The sequence below is a fragment of the Gadus macrocephalus genome, chromosome 17 (assembly GCF_031168955.1).
Source record: "Gadus macrocephalus chromosome 17, ASM3116895v1".
In the NCBI taxonomy this organism is placed as follows: Eukaryota; Metazoa; Chordata; class Actinopteri; order Gadiformes; family Gadidae; genus Gadus; species Gadus macrocephalus.
In genome coordinates, this window is record NC_082398.1 from 7,805,189 (window position 1) to 7,823,988 (window position 18,800).

At 41.4% G+C, this 18,800-nt stretch overlaps 2 protein-coding genes across 5 annotated transcripts in view; one reads left to right on the top strand and one right to left on the bottom strand.

The window, feature by feature from the left end:
- The window catches only part of LOC132445652 (coiled-coil domain-containing protein 171-like), a 126,698-nt gene that overhangs the window by 40,243 nt on the left and 67,655 nt on the right, over positions 1-18,800 (top strand). The gene's annotated exons all lie outside the window — the stretch shown is intronic.
- LOC132445571 (uncharacterized) lies at positions 14,312-18,685 on the bottom strand. Of its 2 annotated transcripts, XM_060035641.1 has the most exons (8): positions 18,363-18,685; positions 18,183-18,251; positions 17,720-17,808; positions 16,983-17,145; positions 15,942-16,021; positions 15,644-15,725; positions 15,348-15,559; positions 14,312-14,634 (listed from the first exon to the last, which is right to left on the bottom strand). In XM_060035641.1, exons 1-7 carry the CDS (start codon positions 18,397-18,399, stop codon positions 15,354-15,356), a joined length of 726 nt encoding a protein of 241 aa, XP_059891624.1. In that variant the 5' UTR covers positions 18,400-18,685; the 3' UTR covers positions 14,312-14,634; positions 15,348-15,353. The 2 variants fall into 2 exon arrangements, with proteins under 2 accessions (XP_059891624.1, XP_059891623.1); XM_060035640.1 differs by lacking the exon at positions 14,312-14,634 and having other exon boundaries at positions 14,973-15,559.

Consider the following 18,800-nt stretch of genomic DNA (forward strand, 5'->3'; position numbering starts at 1 on the left):
TAGGACATCCTCCCAGCAATATTTGCAGTATTTCACACACAGTGGATTATCCAAAACAAGTAAAACTCATCAACCCAGTTTCACCAATATGCGTACAGTTCGCACGGTTTGACACTTTCAAAATGCGTGCAGTACATACGCCAAATGACCATTTCGCGTGCATATGATACGCAAAACCCAGCATTAACTACTGTGGAGGGCGGATGCGTCCATTTCGCGTGCATATGATACGCAAATCCCAGCATTAACTGAATGGGAAATGCAATATTTTAGGACAGATTCACCATTAAACGTGTTTCTAATGACATTTCTAGCGAGAAATGTACTTTTTCCTTGAATAATCTTCAGTCAGTGAATGTGTATGATCTTTATTAATCTTTATTATCTGAATGGGAATATTTTAGGACCGATTCACCGTTAAACGTGTTTGTAATAACGTTTCTAGTGAGAAATATACTTTTTACTTGCATAATCTTCAGTCAGTGATTGTGTCTGATCTTTAGTTTTATAGTTATTAGGAAGATTTTATCGGCTCGCTCGCATGTTTCAACGACGTCAGGTTGTTAGGGACGCTGCTTTCGCTAAACTAGCAGCTCACGTGTTTCCTGCGTTTGTGTTATTAAACCGTTACTTTATGTAACCTTTAATGATATCATCTTGTTAGAAACACGCAGGGGCGATACTAGGGTCAGAGCTTTAGGGGTGCTGAGCACCCAATGAGCCCTACTGCCGCACCACCCACCCTTTTTTTCCACACAAAAAAAAGATTATGTCTGTTGAAAAATAACTTTTTTTTGGAGCCCTTTCCAGAAAACCAGCTTTATTGTGACAGTTCACACAGACAGCCCCCTGTAACGAACACCAAACCTTCTTCACTCAGCTTGTTTTCCTGACCGTTAACTTGATTAACCGTCGATTTGATTAGATTAAACTTTATTGTCATTGAACTGAGTAACAGGTACTTGGACAACAAAATGCAAGTCATCTTCTGTAAATTATTTACAAATGGCAATCTCTAATATACTTGGTTGCACACCTGTCTGAACTTTTATAAAACAATATAAGTCATCAATAATTCATAATAAAACAAGCTTCACATCAAGAGCAAAAAAAAAAAAAAAAAAAGGAGGTAAACCCAAAAAGTCCAAAGGTCTTGAAAATACTTAGAAATTAAAGATAGATATAAAAAAGAAAGAGAGGGAAATCTTTGATAGTACTTCCCCTGAATCCCCATTTGGCTCTTCCAAGTATGCAGGTAATACACTCTACTTTGGGAGAGTTATTCTATGTCACCGCACTTTGAGGGTGGCAATCCTGTCAATTACCTTTTGGTGTTCATTTCTTTCGAACAACTCCTCCTTCTCAATGGACATCACAGCTCGGTGCTGGAGTCTGCTTTGGCCCGTGGTCCTCCTGAGCCATGTAGGGAGCCGATGCAGGGCACTAAAAGACCGCTCACATGTACAGCTGCTAAATGGTATTGTCAAGGCAACCTGCATAACAGCTTTCAGTGAAGGGAACATTTCAGAATCTAGGAGTTTGTACATTGCTAGCAGGTCCTGAACTGTACCAGCCTCGCTCTTGCGCTTCAGAAAGTTTTTTGCAACTATCACTTCCTCTGACTTAAGTTCAATATGGTAATGCAGAGCCAGTGCTGTCAGATGAGGCTCAGACAAGAAGTGGCCTGGGGTTGGACTGCATGCCTGAGTTCCATTGAGTACCTCCTCATTCACACCAGAAAAATGCCTCTCAAGTTCACAGATCATTCGGTCTGATCACTGCCTGCCCCACAAGTTGACTCAACAAGATATTCATCCATTCTCTTTGTCTTCCGCCTCTGTCCTGAGGATGATTCTAAGACTGCTATCTGGTTCGTCTCACACATAGCTTTTGTTCTGAAAAAAAAAAGAAGATAGAGGTCATCATGGACTGTCCCTAGTCTCTCACCTGAATCAGACTTTTTTCTTTTAAAGAACCGTCGTATGTCAATTGCTCACTGGCAGGCCACACACACACACACACACACACACACACACACACACACACACACACACACACACACACACACACACACACACACACACACACAGGTTTAAATTATTTTATTTGGATCTACAAGCAAAACAAAGTTTTATTTTTTTGGATCCAAACATTAGAAGATTTCAATCTGAAAACTAACCAGACACTGAACGTGCAAAATGCTTAAGCACGCAGAGTAGTAGAGATGAAATGATGGTTTAGCTGAGGTTAAAGCATTGCATATGACAATATGGCATTCAGGGATAGACAACACAACGTCTCTTCCAGAAGTGGAGGCTGCCTATGGTCGCTGAGACTGAGCAGAATTTTAGAACTCTTTTCGCATCAGCCTTTTGCAGTCCACCCATCTGCAAACCTCGGAGCACAACTTTGTGTACATGCCCCAGACATAACCGTCGTGAGACAGGTTAGTTTTACCCTACTGATGATGTGTTGTTGCAATAGTAATCCTGCTCAGTACAAGAGGAACCGCAGGTTCAGACATTTGGTGTATGTGCTTGGCTGAGGAGCCGATGGGGCGAAGCTACCATCTGTGGGCTTATGACTGAACGCCTCTAAGTCAGAATCCCCCCTAGATGTGATGATACCATAGTGCCCGGGCTATACGATTGTTCCAGGATAACCGACCCCTCCGGGGGCCGGCGCAGAAAGACATTAGATACTGGCTTGGGGTGCGGCCGAATGATGGTCGCCCCTCTCCATGATCACACCACATGTTTATGAAGGACTGGGTGTTAAACCACTTGCATACGACCTGATTCTGGGTCAGGGTGTTGTAAGTAGCAGAGCAGCTTTATGACTGCGATCTATTGAAAGTCATCCCTCGATCCAAGCTTTTGTCCATCCATTTTTATTTTAGGGGTGCTAGCCTCGCCCATGGAAACACGTATATCTGAGAGCCAACCCAGTCGACAAAAGCATACGTTGACAGTGTACGTTTTCGTGAACCCTGGATTACGTCGCATTTCAACATAAAATAGCGTGTTAGCTGTGGAAGCGATGTCTGAGATGCAGAGACAGCTTCACACTACCAGTGTCTGTCTCGTACGGTGTGGAATGAGAGCTCGTGGCACTATTGCACTATTGTAACCCCCCCCGTTACAACTTATACTTTTTGCTGTTGTGCTTCAGTTGCTTGAATCTATTCAGTTTATGCCTTAAATTAACTTTAATTAATTTCAGTTTGTGCCTTAATTATGCAATACTGTTTATTCATATTCTTGTCAAAAATGATGGTTTCATTTCAACCCGTTTCGATTCAGCATACTGACTTTGAGTGTTTTTTTACTTCTAAATTGCTCAATAAATTGAGAAAATTGCTTTTTATTTCCTTATTTATTTGACTAATAGATGGAAAACGAATACATTTGTTTAGTGAACGCCAGACCACGGAAGAACTTCAGGCTACATTATGAGTGCGCTACACATATATAGTTTTTTCGTAGTTCGGTTAACCGGTTACTCTTATTTTTATCGAATATTGGTATGCCTTCAAATGCCCATCCCTAGAGCACATACGTAATTCGATTATGCAACGTATGCTCATGTCAAACAATTTCCAGAAACTTGTTATACATTTTTGGTTTGTCTTGATGCATGAGACGGGGCCGTGCAGAGACCTTTTGAGTGGCAGGGGCTTTGATTCAAAGAAGGGTACATGCCTGGAACAAGATTTATTAACAATATTTCTTTATTTTTAAATAATGAATTACCCTTGTTAAATATATATATTGCGTAATCCTTCATACAATCTTACATAGTTGTATCCAAACTATATCCCCACAGACAATAATACTAAATCCACATTTAACCTAAATTTACAACAGAAAATGAAACATAGGGCCTAACATCAGACCCCATTCACATGAATAAAATATGCAACCGTTATTCAAACAAAATGTCATTTTACATACAGTATTAATATAGAAAGGGCTACATTGCTAGCATTCACACAAATAGTATCCATCCAAAATGCAACAATCTGACATCATACTATGTGATTGAAATAAAAATGTGTGCTAACTACTACAGCAATCAGAATGAGAAAAGGTATTTTTAATGATTGTTGGTGAATATTATATTTTGCAATTTGTTTGAACTTTTTTCATAAAATGAGTCAGTGGTGCTCAACCTTTCTTGGGCTGACGCCCACCATGACCCCAACAAGACATTCCAGGCACACCAACCTACGCTTGTAGGGAATGATTGGTAAATTCATACAATTCATACAAATACATTATTACTATCCTCCCAGCAATATTTGCAGTATTTCACACACAGTGGATTATCCAAAACAAGTAAAACTCATCAACCCAGTCTCACCAATATGCGTACAGATCGCACGGTTTGACACTTTCAAAATACGTGCAGTACACACGCCAAATGACCATTTCGCATGCATATGATACGCAAAACCCAGCATTAACTACTGTGGAGGGCGGATGCGTCCATTTCGCGTGCATATGATATGCAAATCCCAGCATTAACTGAATGGGAAATGCAATATTTTAGGACAGATTCACCATTAAACGTGTTTCTAATGACATTTCTAGCGAGAAATATACTTTTTACTTGCATAATATTCAGTCAGTGATTGTGTCTGATCTTTAGTTTTATAGTTATTAGGAAGATTTTATCGGCTCGCTCGCATGTTTCAACGACGTCAGGTTGTTAGGGACGCTGCTTTCGCTAAACTAGCAGCTCACGTGTTTCCTGCGTTTGTGTTATTAAACCGTTACTTTATGTAACCTTTAATGATATCATCTTGTTAGAAACACACAGGGGCGATACTAGGGTCAGTAGGGATGGGAATCGAGAACCGGCTCTTGTTCAGAACCGGTTCCGAGTCAACCGATTCCTTGGAATCGTTAGCAAGCCTGCTTAACGATTCCGCTTATCGGTTCCGGTCGCGGCAAATGCGTCGTGACGTCACACACACGCAGCTTTGATTTGGTTCAGAACGCAGCAAACATGTCGCCGCCGAGGAAGAATCGCATTGTGCGTTCAAACCAAACGCGACGGGGCAACAAGATCCCATACAAAGTGAACGTAGAGACGCGTATAAGGGCGAGTTTGTCGCGGGAGAAAACCGGCGACAAGTTTTTGTCGTGATGACAACCAATCAGCGTTCAACAGCGTGATAACTGAGTGACATGTGTAACGTAACAGCCAATCAGCGTTCAGCCGTCAAACTCAGTGCAGTGCTGCAGTCCGGGTGAACCGCGGAATGGAGGAGAAAGTGATTGTTGCAGTTGGCGACTCCCGGATCTCTATATATAATAGTATATAATATATTATATACTATATTATAATTGTATATATAATATCACGGCCAACAGCTCTGTCGCCTCCGGATGGCCGTAGCGTGGGGAGCTCTCATAGGGATTGGGTTTCTCGGGGTTTGTTTACCGGCATTGCTATGGTTTCCGGTCTTGTGTGTTCCAACGGTTTATTAGGTAGGCCCATCTAATAAATCTCTGTCTAATCAATGCTTCATTTTGTTTATGTCAGTTTAATTTTGTTACAAGTTGAATGCAAATGAGCACTGTTAGAATTCCAAAAGGCACAAGCTCTTACTTGGCTGTTTTCAGTCTGTGTTTTTAGTTGTATGGCACATAATGATGGCATTTGTGCTTAAAAAGCGATATATTTTTTCGTCTAGACCAATTGATTTGAAAATGTACAATTTCCTAATACTAGAAGCACTTCTGATCAGATATTAAAGAGATGTAATGCAAACAAACACATTTATACTTATTTTCTCACCCAATGAGAATCGATAAGAGAATCGATAAGGAATCGGATCGATAAGCAGAATCGGAATCGTGAAATTCTTATCAATTCCCATCCCTAAGGGTCAGAGCTTAAGGGGTGCTGAGCACCCAATGAGCCCCACTGCCGCACCACCCACCCTTTTTTTCACACAAAAAAAAGATTATGTCTATTGAAAAATAACTTTTTTTTTGGAGCCCTTTCCAGAAAACCAGCTTTATTGTGACAGTTCACACAGACAGCCCCCTGTAACAAACACCAAACCTTCTTCACTCAGCTTGTTTTCCTGACCGTTAACTTGATTAACCGTCGATTTGATTAGATTCAACTTTATTGTCATTGAACTGAGTAACAGGTACTTGGACAGCAAAATGCAAGTCATCTTCTGTAAATTATTTACAAATGGCAATCTCTAATATACTTGGTTGCACACCTGTCTGAACTTTTATAAACCAATATAAGTCATCAATAATGAATAATAAAACAAGCTTCACATCAAGAGCAAAAAAAAAAAAAAAAAAGGAGGTAAACCCAAAAAGTCCAAAGGTCTTGAAAATACTTAGAAATTAAAGATAGATATAAAAAAAGAAAGAGAGGGAAATCTTTGATAGTACTTCCCCTGAATCCCCATTTGGGTCTTCCAAGTATGCAGGTAATACACTCTACTTTGGGAGAGTTATTCTATGTCACTCACCGCACTTTGAGGGTGGCAATCCTGTCAATGACCTTTTGGTGTTCATTTCTTTCGAACAACTCCTCCTTCTCAATGGACATCACAGCTCGGTGCTGGAGTCTGCTTTGGCCTGTGGTCCTCCTGAGCCATGTAGGGAGCCGATGCAGGGCACTAAAAGACCGCTCACATGTACAGCTGCTAAATGGTATTGTCAAGGCAACCTGCATAACAGCTTTCAGTGAAGGGAACATTTCAGAATCTAGGAGTTTGTACACTGCTAGCAGGTCCTGAACTGTACCAGCCTCACTCTTGTGCTTCAGAAAGTTTTTTGCAACTATCACTTCCTCTGACTTAAGTTCAATATGGTAATGCAGAGCCAGTGCTGTCAGATGAGGCTCAGACAAGAAGTGGCCTGGGGTTGGACTGCATGCCTGAGTTCCATTGAGTACCTCCTCATTCACACCAGAAAAATGCCTCTCAAGTTCACAGATCATTCGGTCAGATCACTGCCTGCCCCACAAGTTGACTCAACAAGATATTCATCCATTCTCTTTGTCTTCCGCCTCTGTCCTGAGGATGATTCTAAGACTGCTATCTGGTTCGTCTCACACATAGCTTTTGTTCTGAAAAAAAAAAGAAGATAGAGGTCATCATGGACTGTCCCTAGTCTCTCACCTGAATCAGTCTTTTTTCTTTTAAAGAACCGTCGTATGTCCATGATCACACCACATGTTTATGAAGGACTGGGTGTTAAACCACTTGCATACGACCTGATTCTGGGTCAGGGTGTTGTAAGTAGCAGAGCAGCTTTATGACTGCGATCTATTGAAAGTCATCCCTCGATCCAAGCTTTTGTCCATCCATTTTTATTTTAGGGGTGCTAGCCTCGCCCATGGAAACACGTATATCTGAGAGCCAACCCAGTCGAAAAAAAGCATACGTTGACAGTGTACGTTTTCGTGAACCCTGGATTACGTCGCATTTCAACATAAAATAGCGTGTTAGCTGTGGAAGCGATGTCTGAGATGCAGAGACAGCTTCACACTACCAGTGTCTGTCTCGTACGGTGTGGAATGAGAGCTCGTGGCACTATTGCACTATTGTAACCCCCCCCGTTACAACTTATACTTTTTGCTGTTGTGCTTCAGTTGCTTGAATCTATTCAGTTTATGCCTTAAATTAACTTTAATTAATTTAAGTTTGTGCCTTAATTATGCAATACTGTTCATTCATATTCTTGTCAAAAATGATTGTTTCATTTCAACCCGTTTCGATTCAGCATACTGACTTTGAGTGTTTTTTTACTTCTAAATTGCTCAATAAATTGAGCAAATTGCTTTTTATTTCCTTATTTATTTGACTAATAGATGGAAAACAAATACATTTGTTTAGTGAACGCCAGACCATGGAAGAACTTCAGGCTACATTATGAGTGCGCTATACATATATATTTTTTTCGTAGTTCGGTTAACCGGTTAAGGCACACACCGGCGCCGCAGCGTCGCGTCAAAAAGTCTGCCCCCGTTATTCCGGGTGTACTAGCCCACACCGGCGCCGACTAGACGCGCGGCAGCATTCCGCGCCGCGCCGCCCAACTATTCTTCGAGACAATGTTCTATTCCCGAGCGTCGCCGCCCCTGAAAAAGCGCTTTGTAAAAGCTGGTTTGTACATCCCGGGTCCCGTAGGCACCTCCATATCTACCCCTCACCACTGGATGTTGCCCTCTTTCGTTTGTGAGAAACAATTACGAGAATGGACGATGAGAGACTGGTCGTCGAGGTGGAAAAATATGTCGAATTGTATGACCAAAGTACCCGTCATTACAAAGACAACTCCAAAAAGGTAATTGCCTGGCGAGCCATAGCTCTGGAGATTGGATCTTCAGGTGAGAAATCAACAATGGTGGACGAAGTACCCAAACCATTAACCATAATGGGAAATAGACGAAATCAAGTCACATATAATCACACCATGTAGGTAGAAACCAGATTACTTGTAATATATATATTTTTATTTAAGGCAAGGCAACTTCATTCATATAGCACTTTTAATACATGAAGCAGACTCAAAGTGCTTCACATAGAAACATTCTCATACAATAAAATAGATAAGTAAAAGAAAACACAGGCAAAGCTCAAAAATGCATTGTAATGTATTAACTGTCTCTCTGGTATCAGATCATGTATTAACTGTCTCTGGATTTAAGGAAAAATAACATTAAGTGTCTCGAGCACTCAAATAAAATACACTGGCTACTGAATCCAGCACAGCAATAACATCACTGTATTTATCCCGAGGGATAAAAAAAAAAGTATGCATATATATATGCAAAAGAGTATACCAGAGAGGGATAATAACTAAATTATAGGTCATCATGTAGGCTGCACCATATGGTTCTGCCATTGCCATTGGCGAATTGAAATATTGGTGTGCCTCTCAGGATCTGCACGGAGCTCCTGGACCAGATTGTGGCATACCCCCTGTTCTTGTCTCTGTTCATTGATGGGGTGCACCCAAACCCTTCGTCTTCTCCTTGCCCGCCTACAGCACAGGAGAAGAAGGGCAGCCCCCCTCTGTCTGGCAACAGTTATTTATTCTGTTGAAATAAAAAAAACTCAATAAAATGTAAAAGAGCTTGCTCAATTAAAATGGATAACTACTGGCTGCATACATGTAAATGTGTGGCTATGTTAAGGCTATATAGATGGATAGATAGATAGATACTGTATTGGTCCCAATGGGGATCAATAAAGCCATCCAGGAGCTCAATACAATAAATACACACAATAACAATTGGCCTTAAAAGGTGACTGCACTATATACCAAAAAGGCTTAATAGAAGGTCCTGCAGTTATTGAAATTGTTGATGCAATAGAATGAATAATGGCAAAATATAAAATAAATAAGAAATGACAGTAAATAAAACGATAAAGTGCCCTACAAACTAAGTTGATCTGATGCTTGAAAACATACTTTCACTTCGCAGATTATACATTTTTCAAATTATTCAGCCAAAAATATGGAAAATAAATAAACTAGGCTACAATAGGCTACTCACCCATTGCGTTTCGTCTCTATGCTGCGGTTGATTGACAGGTGACTTCCTGATTTTATACTGCAGCGCGGCCGTCGCGCCGCCTCCTGTTGGTGCTAGGGGCGTGCTTTTGACGCGCGTAAAATACGCGACGCTGCGCTGCGGCGCCGGTGTGTGGAGGCCTTTACTCTTATTTTTATCGAATATTGGTATACATGCCTTCAAATGCCCATCCCTAGAGCACATACGTAATTCGATTATGCAACGTATGCTCATGTCAAACAATTTCCAGAAACTTGTTATACATTTTTGGTTTGTCTTGATGCATGAGACGGGGCCGTGCAGAGACCTTTTGAGTGGCAGGGGCTTTGATTCAAAGAAGGGTACATGCCTGGAACAAGATTTATTAACAATATATCTTTATTTATAAATAATGAATTACCCTTGTTAAATATATATATTGCGTAATCCTTCATACAATCTTACATAGTTGTATCCAAACTATATCCCCACAGACAATAATACTAAATCCACATTTAACCTAAATTTACAACAGAAAATGAAACATAAGGCCTAACATCAGACCCCATTCACATGAATAAAATATGCAACCGTTATTCAAACAAAATGTAATTTTACATACAGTATAAATACTATAGAAAGGGCTACATCAAATTTTAAATCATACTAAATCCACAATACTGTACACCTTAGAATGAAACATGGAGTCTTACATCAGACTGCATTCACACAAATAGTATCCATCCAAAATGCAACAATCTGACATCATACTATGTGATTGAAATAAAAATGTGTGCTAACTACTACAGCAATCAGAATGAGAAAAGGTATTTTTAATGATTGTTGGTGAATATTATATTTTGCAATTTGTTTGAACTTTTTTCATAAAATGAGTCAGTGGTGCTCAACCTTTCTTGGGCTGACGCCCACCATGACCCCAACAAGACATTCCAGGCACACCAACCTATGCTTGTAGGGAATGATTGGTAAATTCATACAATTCATACAAATACATTATTACTATCCTCCCAGCAATATTTGCAGTATTTCACACACAGTGGATTATCCAAAACAAGTAAAACTCAAGTGTCCTTTACGTGGTAAACTACTGGCATCAGCTACTAGGGTGTCTCAACAACTCACAAATGTTCCAGTCAAGTTGTGGTGACTGCTTAGTATCTGTAATGACCTGTCCGTGTCATTGCAGATACCGTAGTAGTAATGTAATGTACCATAAATATCAGTTCAGAATACTGTGTTGGGTATCTAATGTACTGTCAGCATCAGGACGAATACTGTTTCGAGGGATACCAAGCTGTATTGGGGTATGTAATGTACTGTCAGTATATTTACACATACTGTATAGGGCTATGTAATGTACTTTCAGTGTTATACATATACTGTGTTGGCGTATGTAATGTATGGTCAGCATCGGTAGATTCAGTACAAATTGCTTCACTTCGTCTCCACCCCACTGCCAGCTACTAGTGCGAGTTCTGCAACACATTTATCGCAAATGGTGTTGCAAAATTTAGGTAAGAGGTTCCTCACTCCTCACCTCACACTTGTGCGGGGGAGCACATTTGTGAAGTTAATTCGTGATGTTGTAATCACTGTGGTGTTTTACTTGAAGATGAACTCAAGGAGAAACAATTCCTATGAGTCAATGTTATTATTACAAGTTTGCAGCTGTCATTGTATTCATGTAAATATGAATTTGTGATGGGAAGGATGTGTAAAGATTATTTGTGTGACTTCACCATCAATATCAACACACACAAGTAAAACAAAATTCTACAAGCTATGTGTTTGGATATTAGTATTGAAGATGTTCCGATGTTTGTTGAAGCTAGGCACATCGCATACCTACCAGTTCTCCCATCAAGTCTACAAGTTCTCACATTTTTTAACATTTTTAACTTGAAAGTCAGTATCAAGATAAATATGTATAAGTAATAAGCTTGTTAAAAGAGGAAGTTTTAACGAGAACTCTTTACAAGGGATATTTAGCATAGAAAAAATATTTAATAATAAAAATAATCGTGATTAAATATTTTAATCGCTTGACAGCCCTAATATTTACTGATCACAACAATGGAGCTTTAGCCACTACATGCCCATATGGATGGCACGCGCCTGGCCCAGGCCTATACAGAACGCAATTCGGCAAAACAAACAAAACAAATGAATATAGCTTATGAGAAGTCATCAAGCAAGCTATCAGGCCTTCATTTAGAGAGGAACTTGGCCTAACCATCTTTCATGTGTGCAAAAAATTCAACGACTCTGTTAAAATCAGGTTTTTGAAAAAAATTCTCAACAACAACTCTGTTGAAATCAGGTATTTCTAATTAAATTTCTCAACAACAACTCTGTTGAAATCAGGTATGAAATCAGGTATACAATTTAAATACCTGCTGAAAAAAATAAATAAATAAATAGGCTTCAATGCCTTAACAATTCCATTGAATATCCAAATTTATTTTTTCTGTCAATAGACAACATATGCTTAGCAGGTGCATTGCAAATAAATTAATGAAAAGTAGAAATAAAAAGTAGATATGCTACTATAGCCAGGCCTATACAGAACGCAAGAATATACAGAAACAATGCCATTGCTCTGCTGCATGATCTGAAGTCAGGGTTTGCAGACGTGGTTTGCTCAACATTGGATCGGCATCAACTGCCTTTCAGAGGGCTGCTGTGGGGAAATCTTCTGTGTATACAGCAAGTATCTGTAATACTTGCTGTATCTGTGTATACCCTGCCCCAACATTGCATGACACGTTAAACTACTTGAATCGCCACCATCATCCAACATTTTATGTCAACAGACAAAAAATAGACAGAAAGCCTACCGAAACTATAGATAGTTAATGTGACAATCACATTATTATAAATACACTTGGAGCAAAGATTTACTGCGGAACTATTTTTTTGGGAGCATGCTTTTGCAAGTAGTTTGCTGCCCCACCTGCCCATATGGACAGCACGCGCCTGGCACAGGCCTATACAGAACGCAATTCGACAACATCAAACAAACTAACATAGCTTACCATCAAGCAAGCTATCAGACCTTCATGTATAGAGGAACTTGGCCCAACGAGGAACTTGGCCCAACAATCTTTCATGTGTGCAAATTTCTCAATAACAACTCTGTTGAAATCAGGTATGAAATCTGGTATACAATTTAAATACCTGAATATTAGAATATGTTAACAATTTACTATGCAATTTCATAGTAAATTGCAATTAGTTAACTAAACCAAATTAGTTTAGAGTAATATTACAAATAAACATACGGAGGAACCCGGTCACGGAGCTGCCCTGCCCCAACATTGCATGACACGTTAAACTACTTGAATCGCCACCATCATCCAACATTTTATGTCAACAGACCAAAAATAGATGGAAAGCCTACCGAAACTATAGATAGTTAATGTGACAATCACATTATTATAAATACACATGGAGCAAAGATTTACTGCGGAACTATGACTAACATCTTCTTGCTCTCGCTGAATGAATAATCTAATCTCTTCTGCATCTTCTTTATGATATAAATAAAGTAACCGATACTGAGTCTGTTTTAGTGATTTTATCTGTGGTCCTCTTAGTTACCAGGTTAGGTTAATTATATCATGAATGAAAGGCACAGTCACACAGATGTTAGGAGATAACCTCTCCCTAACTAGTCCTGCTGCAGGGTCAGGGGTTCTATTCCCAGTGTAACTCAGTAGGTAGAGTAACCTCCCACCTCTGCAAGGCAGTTTGGATGAATGTTGATACATATGAGTGGACGGGGGGGGGTGAGCATCCAGTCATGTGACCACATGAATGGATAATATTAATCATAGTAATATTTTCACCGTGTTGTCCCCGTTTATATAGCCTGCATGAAGCAACATGGTAAGAACACCCCCCCACCACACACTAGTACTACCCCGGAGAAGGACCCTCACACAGGGACTCTCTCTGATGACAGCAGCACCCCCTACCGCCACACACTAGTACTACCACAGCAACACAGCCTCACAGAGGGACTCTCTCTGATGACAGCAGCACCCCCTACCGCCACACACTAGTACTACCACAGCAACACAGCCTCACAGAGGGACTCTCTCTGATGACAGCAGCACCCCCTACCGCCACACACGAGTACTACCACAGCAATAGCCTAGTGGGCCATCGGGTTCTTCAAAGCACCACGGTTGTCTTTTCCTAAATCCTTGTGAATTCTCCACATCTTTCCTTGATTTCACAACAATTTTCATAGAGATCAAGGATCAAGGTTTTAGGAAAGGTCGTAGGCTTATACGACCAGAGCTTAGTCTTCCAAATTCACCGGCGTTGTACTACTACCACTACTTCGCCGTTTCCTGTTTCCATCTCGCAGAACATGACTCATGCTTGGTATTGCACCGTGCCTTTATGATCCACTAAAGGCCAGGGAGACGTGCACAAAGGACACACCAAACGCACGCAGGGTACGGCCTCCATCATGCACATGGGTACAAGGACTAGGCGTGAGGTATAATACAGCCTTTACAAGGACGCAGGCGTAGCTTATCGTCACGGTGGCGTGGCAAACCGTCACGTTATAGGAGCACCTCCGATCAGCAACTTGTTTGGTTCTCTTGTCACAAATGGGTAATGTTTGCCTTCAGGTATGTTTAACGATCTGGTACATATGGTGTCATTTCTGGAAAAATTATGCAAAATAAAGTAAACCAAAATAAATAGTCAAGAAACAGATTCCTACACCCACACAAAGAAAGGGAAATAATCGTTTTATTTCATATTTGACAGTTTGAATTATTTTTGTTTAAGTTTGTTTAAGTCTCTTTTCTCCACCACTATCTTCTGTCTGAGACTGAGAAGGAGGAGGAAGGGAAGAGGCGGGGTACTGGAGGAGAGGAGAAGGAGGAGATAGGAGTTCTGGAGAAGAGGAGGGGAGGAGACAGGGTACTGGAGGAGGAGAGGAGAGAAGGAGGAGAAAGGAGTTCTGGAGAAGAGGAGACGGGGTACTGGAGGAGGAGAGGAGAGAAGGAGGAGAAAGGAGTCCTGGAGAAGAGGAGGGGAGGAGACAGGGTACTGGAGGAGGAGGAGGAGGGGAGGAGAGGAGGAGGGGAGGAGACAGGGTATAGGAGGAGGAGGAGTGGAGGAGACAGGGTATAGGAGGAGGAGGAGAGGAGAGAGGAGGAGGAGACAGGGTACTGGAGGAGGAGGAGGAGGAGGAGGAGGAGGAGGAGACAGGGTATAGGAGGAGGAGGAGAGGAGAGAGGAGGGGAGGAGACAGGGTACTGGAGGAGGAGGAGGAGGAGGAGGAGGTGGAGGGGAGGAGACAGAGTACTGGAGGAGGAGGAGGAGGAGGAGGAGGAGACAGGGTATAGGAGGAGAGGAGAGAGGAGGGGAGGAGACAGGGTACTGGAGGAGGAGGAGGTGGAGGGGAGGAGGAGGAGGAGGTGGAGGGGAGGAGACAGGGTACTGGAGAAATGGAGGGGAGGGGAGGAGGAGAAGAGATAATGTTAATAAGAACCAACAAATACGCTACAAATAAAAAGACAGAATAGGGTAATTACAGTTTTCATACAGGATACATATACAGTTGTCATACAGGGTACATGCACAGTATTTATACAGGGTATACAGTTCAATACTAGGATACACAGTAATAGGGTTCATACAAAGTACAGTACTAGGGTACACATACAGCATGCATACAGGGTAGATACACAGTGCATTATTAGGATGCATACACTGTATTCATACAGGGTACATAGACAGTATAATACTAGGGTACATACACAGTACTAGGGTGCAGTAGAACCACAGGACAGTGCAGTGCTGTTCTCCGGCTCTTCCTCTGTTATATGAAGTGACACTCCGTCGGATTGGTCCCACTTCCTGTCAGTCTGCTCAGTGTCCAATGGGAGGAAGCCGCTATAGGGCAGGAGCACCTCCTGGTCCAGGAGACGCTCCCCATTGGATGCTGGCAAAGGTGAAAGGTCAACAATATCTGCAGGAGATAGAGACACACACACGTTAACATACACACACCTTGGCGTACACAGATACTGTGACTACAGGAACACACACTCACTCAGTCCGTCCATGTTGACGGTCTCAAAAGTCCCAGGAGGGTCCGTCAGGAGTACAGGGTACTTGAAGTCAAAGGAATACCACTGACACACACACACACACACACACACACACACACACACACACACACACACACACACACACACACACACACACACACACACACACACACACACACACACACACACACACACACACACACACACACACACACTTTTCATTAGTCTTTCTCCAATCTTGAAGAGTTTTTTCAATATATTTTTTTATTTTTTATGTTGGCTTCAGTTAAGCTGACTCACCCTGGATTTTCTCCTGAGAGAAATGAGGATCCAGCAAAGCACAGCAAGGGCTATCACTATTATCACTAAGAAAATATAACCTGTAGAGAGGGAGGGAGAGAGAGAGAAACTATTATCACCAATAACAAGTAACCTGTAGAGAGAGATACTATTATCGCCAACAACAGACAATATGTAGAGCGAGAGAGACTATTATCACTAAAAACAAATAACCTGTAGAGAGAGAGACTATTATCACCAACAACACGTAACCTGCAGGGAGAGACTATTATCATCAACAACGCATAACCTGTAGAGAGAGAGACTATTATCACCAACAACACATAACCTGTAGAGAAACGTTCGTCACCAATAACACATAACCTGTTGAGAGAGAGTGAGAAACTATCATCACCAACAACGCATAACCTGTAGAGAGAGAGACTTATCACCAACAACAGACAATATGTAGAGAGAGAGACTATTATCACCAACAAAACATAACCTGTAGAGAGAGAGAGAGAGAGACTATTCTCACCAACAACAGACAATATGTAGAGAGAGAGAGACTATTATCACCAACAAAACATAACCTGTAGAGAGAGAGACTATTATCACCAACAAAACATAACCTGTAGAGAGAGACTTATCACCAACAACACATAACGTGTAGAGAGAGAGACTATTATCACCAACAACACATAACGTGTAGAGAGAGAGACTATTATCACCAACAACACATAACGTGTGTAGAGAGAGAGAGAGAGAGAGAGAGAGAGAGAGAGAGAGAGAGAGAGAGAGAGAGAGAGAGAGAGAGAGAGAGAGAGAGAGAGAGAGAGAGAGAGAGAGAGAGAGAGAGAGAGAGAGAGAGAGAGAGACTGTTATCACCAACAACCCAACAACACATAACCTCTACAGAGAGAGACTATTATCACCAACAACACGTAACCTGTAGAGAGAGAGTAGACTGAATTAAAGGGTCTCCCTTTAATTCAAATATACAAATATACGATATATTGTATAGAGAGACGTGTGTGTGTGTGTGTGTGTGTGTCGCCCTACCTGCAATTGTTGAAGCCGTAACTATGCCAACTGTTCCGGCAGGGCTGCTGGTTGATTGGACGAGGATTGTTGTGTTGTTTGGCTGCTGTGAATAGCTGGAAGTGGTTGCGGGGTGCATTGCTTCCGGTGTAGTTGCATTTCCTCTGGCTGAGGGTGACGGGGTCTTTACGAAGAGAGGAGATGGACTGATGTTTTTGCGTTGATATCTTCATTTATGCATGATGATATGTGGACACTGATGTACTACATGTAGCTCCGGGTTAGGCTTTTCTACAATTGGAGTGTTTACACAGACCAAATGGCAGGTTTTGCAGCAAAGTCAATGCTACACTGGGCTTCCATCGCCTCAGTTTGAGCACGGGTACTCAGCCCAACAAAGTCAACTTTTCCCTGATGCCCCCAATACAACGAGCGCCACCTGCGTGGATTGATCCACAATACCAGGTGAAAGATTGGGTCTACTCACTGAAGCTTGCGTCATTAAGAACAGCCCACACATCACAGTAACTAATAATAAGTAATCCCCAGTGTTGACTGAAGCCAATAACATAAGAAACTATAAAATAAGTGTAACTCCATGCTTAACTAAAGTATCAAAACATTCTCCATACTAAACTATCAAATCACTCTCCATACTAACCGATGTTAGACAATCCCAGCATTGACCAAGAAACTAGACAAGACCCTTTGCTGATGCTTTGACTATTTGCTGTGATTGAAGTGGATATTGACATTACCATGGAAATGTTTGCCGGTATCCTGGAAACGAGTGTGGATGAGCCTTTATCTGCCGTGGTTGGCTCAGAACTTGTGGAAAAGTTTTGCACTGTAGGGACACAATAGGTTACACACAACAAGGGGAATATTTTCCTTCTAAGTCCCTCAGCGTTATAGACTATAGAGGAACAATTGGTTAATATCTCAACCTTCCTTCACAGTAAATGTCCCCTCAGAGGTATAGTGGAACACTGGGTTCATATCTGGACTGGACCATCCTTCTCAGAATTTGGTTAATATAGGTACAGTCCTTCCTTCACAGTAAAAGTCCCTAAGTGGTCTGGAACATTTGGTTAACATCTTGAACTTCCTTTACAGTTTAAGTCCCATGAAAGGTATAGTGGAACATTGTTAATAGCTGATCCTTCCTTCACAATAAAAGTCCCTCAGAGATAAAGTGAAACATTTGGTTAATATCTGCACCTTCCGTGACCGCAGAAGTCCGCTGAGTGGTGGAGTTGGTCGCAGAAATAAGAGGTACCAAGAAGAGCCCTGAGAGAAAGAGAAAGGATGATGATAGTTCAACTTCAACAGGTTTCAAACTCACTGGTTCAGCTTTCAATATCATGTTTTCACTTGAACAAGTGCGAAAGGAGAGCTCACCTGCCAGGTACACTCTCAACCAATCCATAGTCATCATGGAAACAAAGCTATCCGTTCCGAAGGATGGAGACCTGTATCCAAGTTACTTCCTGTACTAATGTGCCAATCTCTATCTGATTCTTAGTATATCTTTCTTCTTCGACAAGCACCCTGACTCAGTATGTCACTCCGATTCTCAGCAACTCTCTGGAGGGCGCGAATGTGTCACACAGGAAGTCACAAAACCACTAGGTGATGGTCGACACAGGAAGTGAGGATGGTAGACAATTTACCATCTCACGCTCTGTACAAGTATCTATACTTTTGACACACACTTTGTCACCCGATATACAGCGAGATGGTAATCGTAACAGCGAGATGTGTATCAATACATAAGACTGTGATGGTAGAAGGGAAACATGAAGATGTATGTTCTGTGTGTATAAACCTCAAGAGACT

What these genes read in the sequence shown, in the direction of transcription:
- LOC132445571 (XM_060035641.1), bottom strand. Translation starts at nt 18,399, where the DNA reads ATGATGACTATGGATTGGTTGAGAGTGTACCTGGCAG. An exon ending in GTTGAGAGTGTACCTGGCAG is followed by an intron (nt 18,252 to 18,362) that starts GTGAGCTCTCCT and finishes TCTTTCTCTCAG; the next exon opens with GGCTCTTCTTGGTACCTCTT. An exon ending in TACGGCTTCAACAATTGCAG is followed by an intron (nt 16,022 to 16,982) that starts GTAGGGCGACAC and finishes CCCTCTCTACAG; the next exon opens with GTTATATTTTCTTAGTGATA.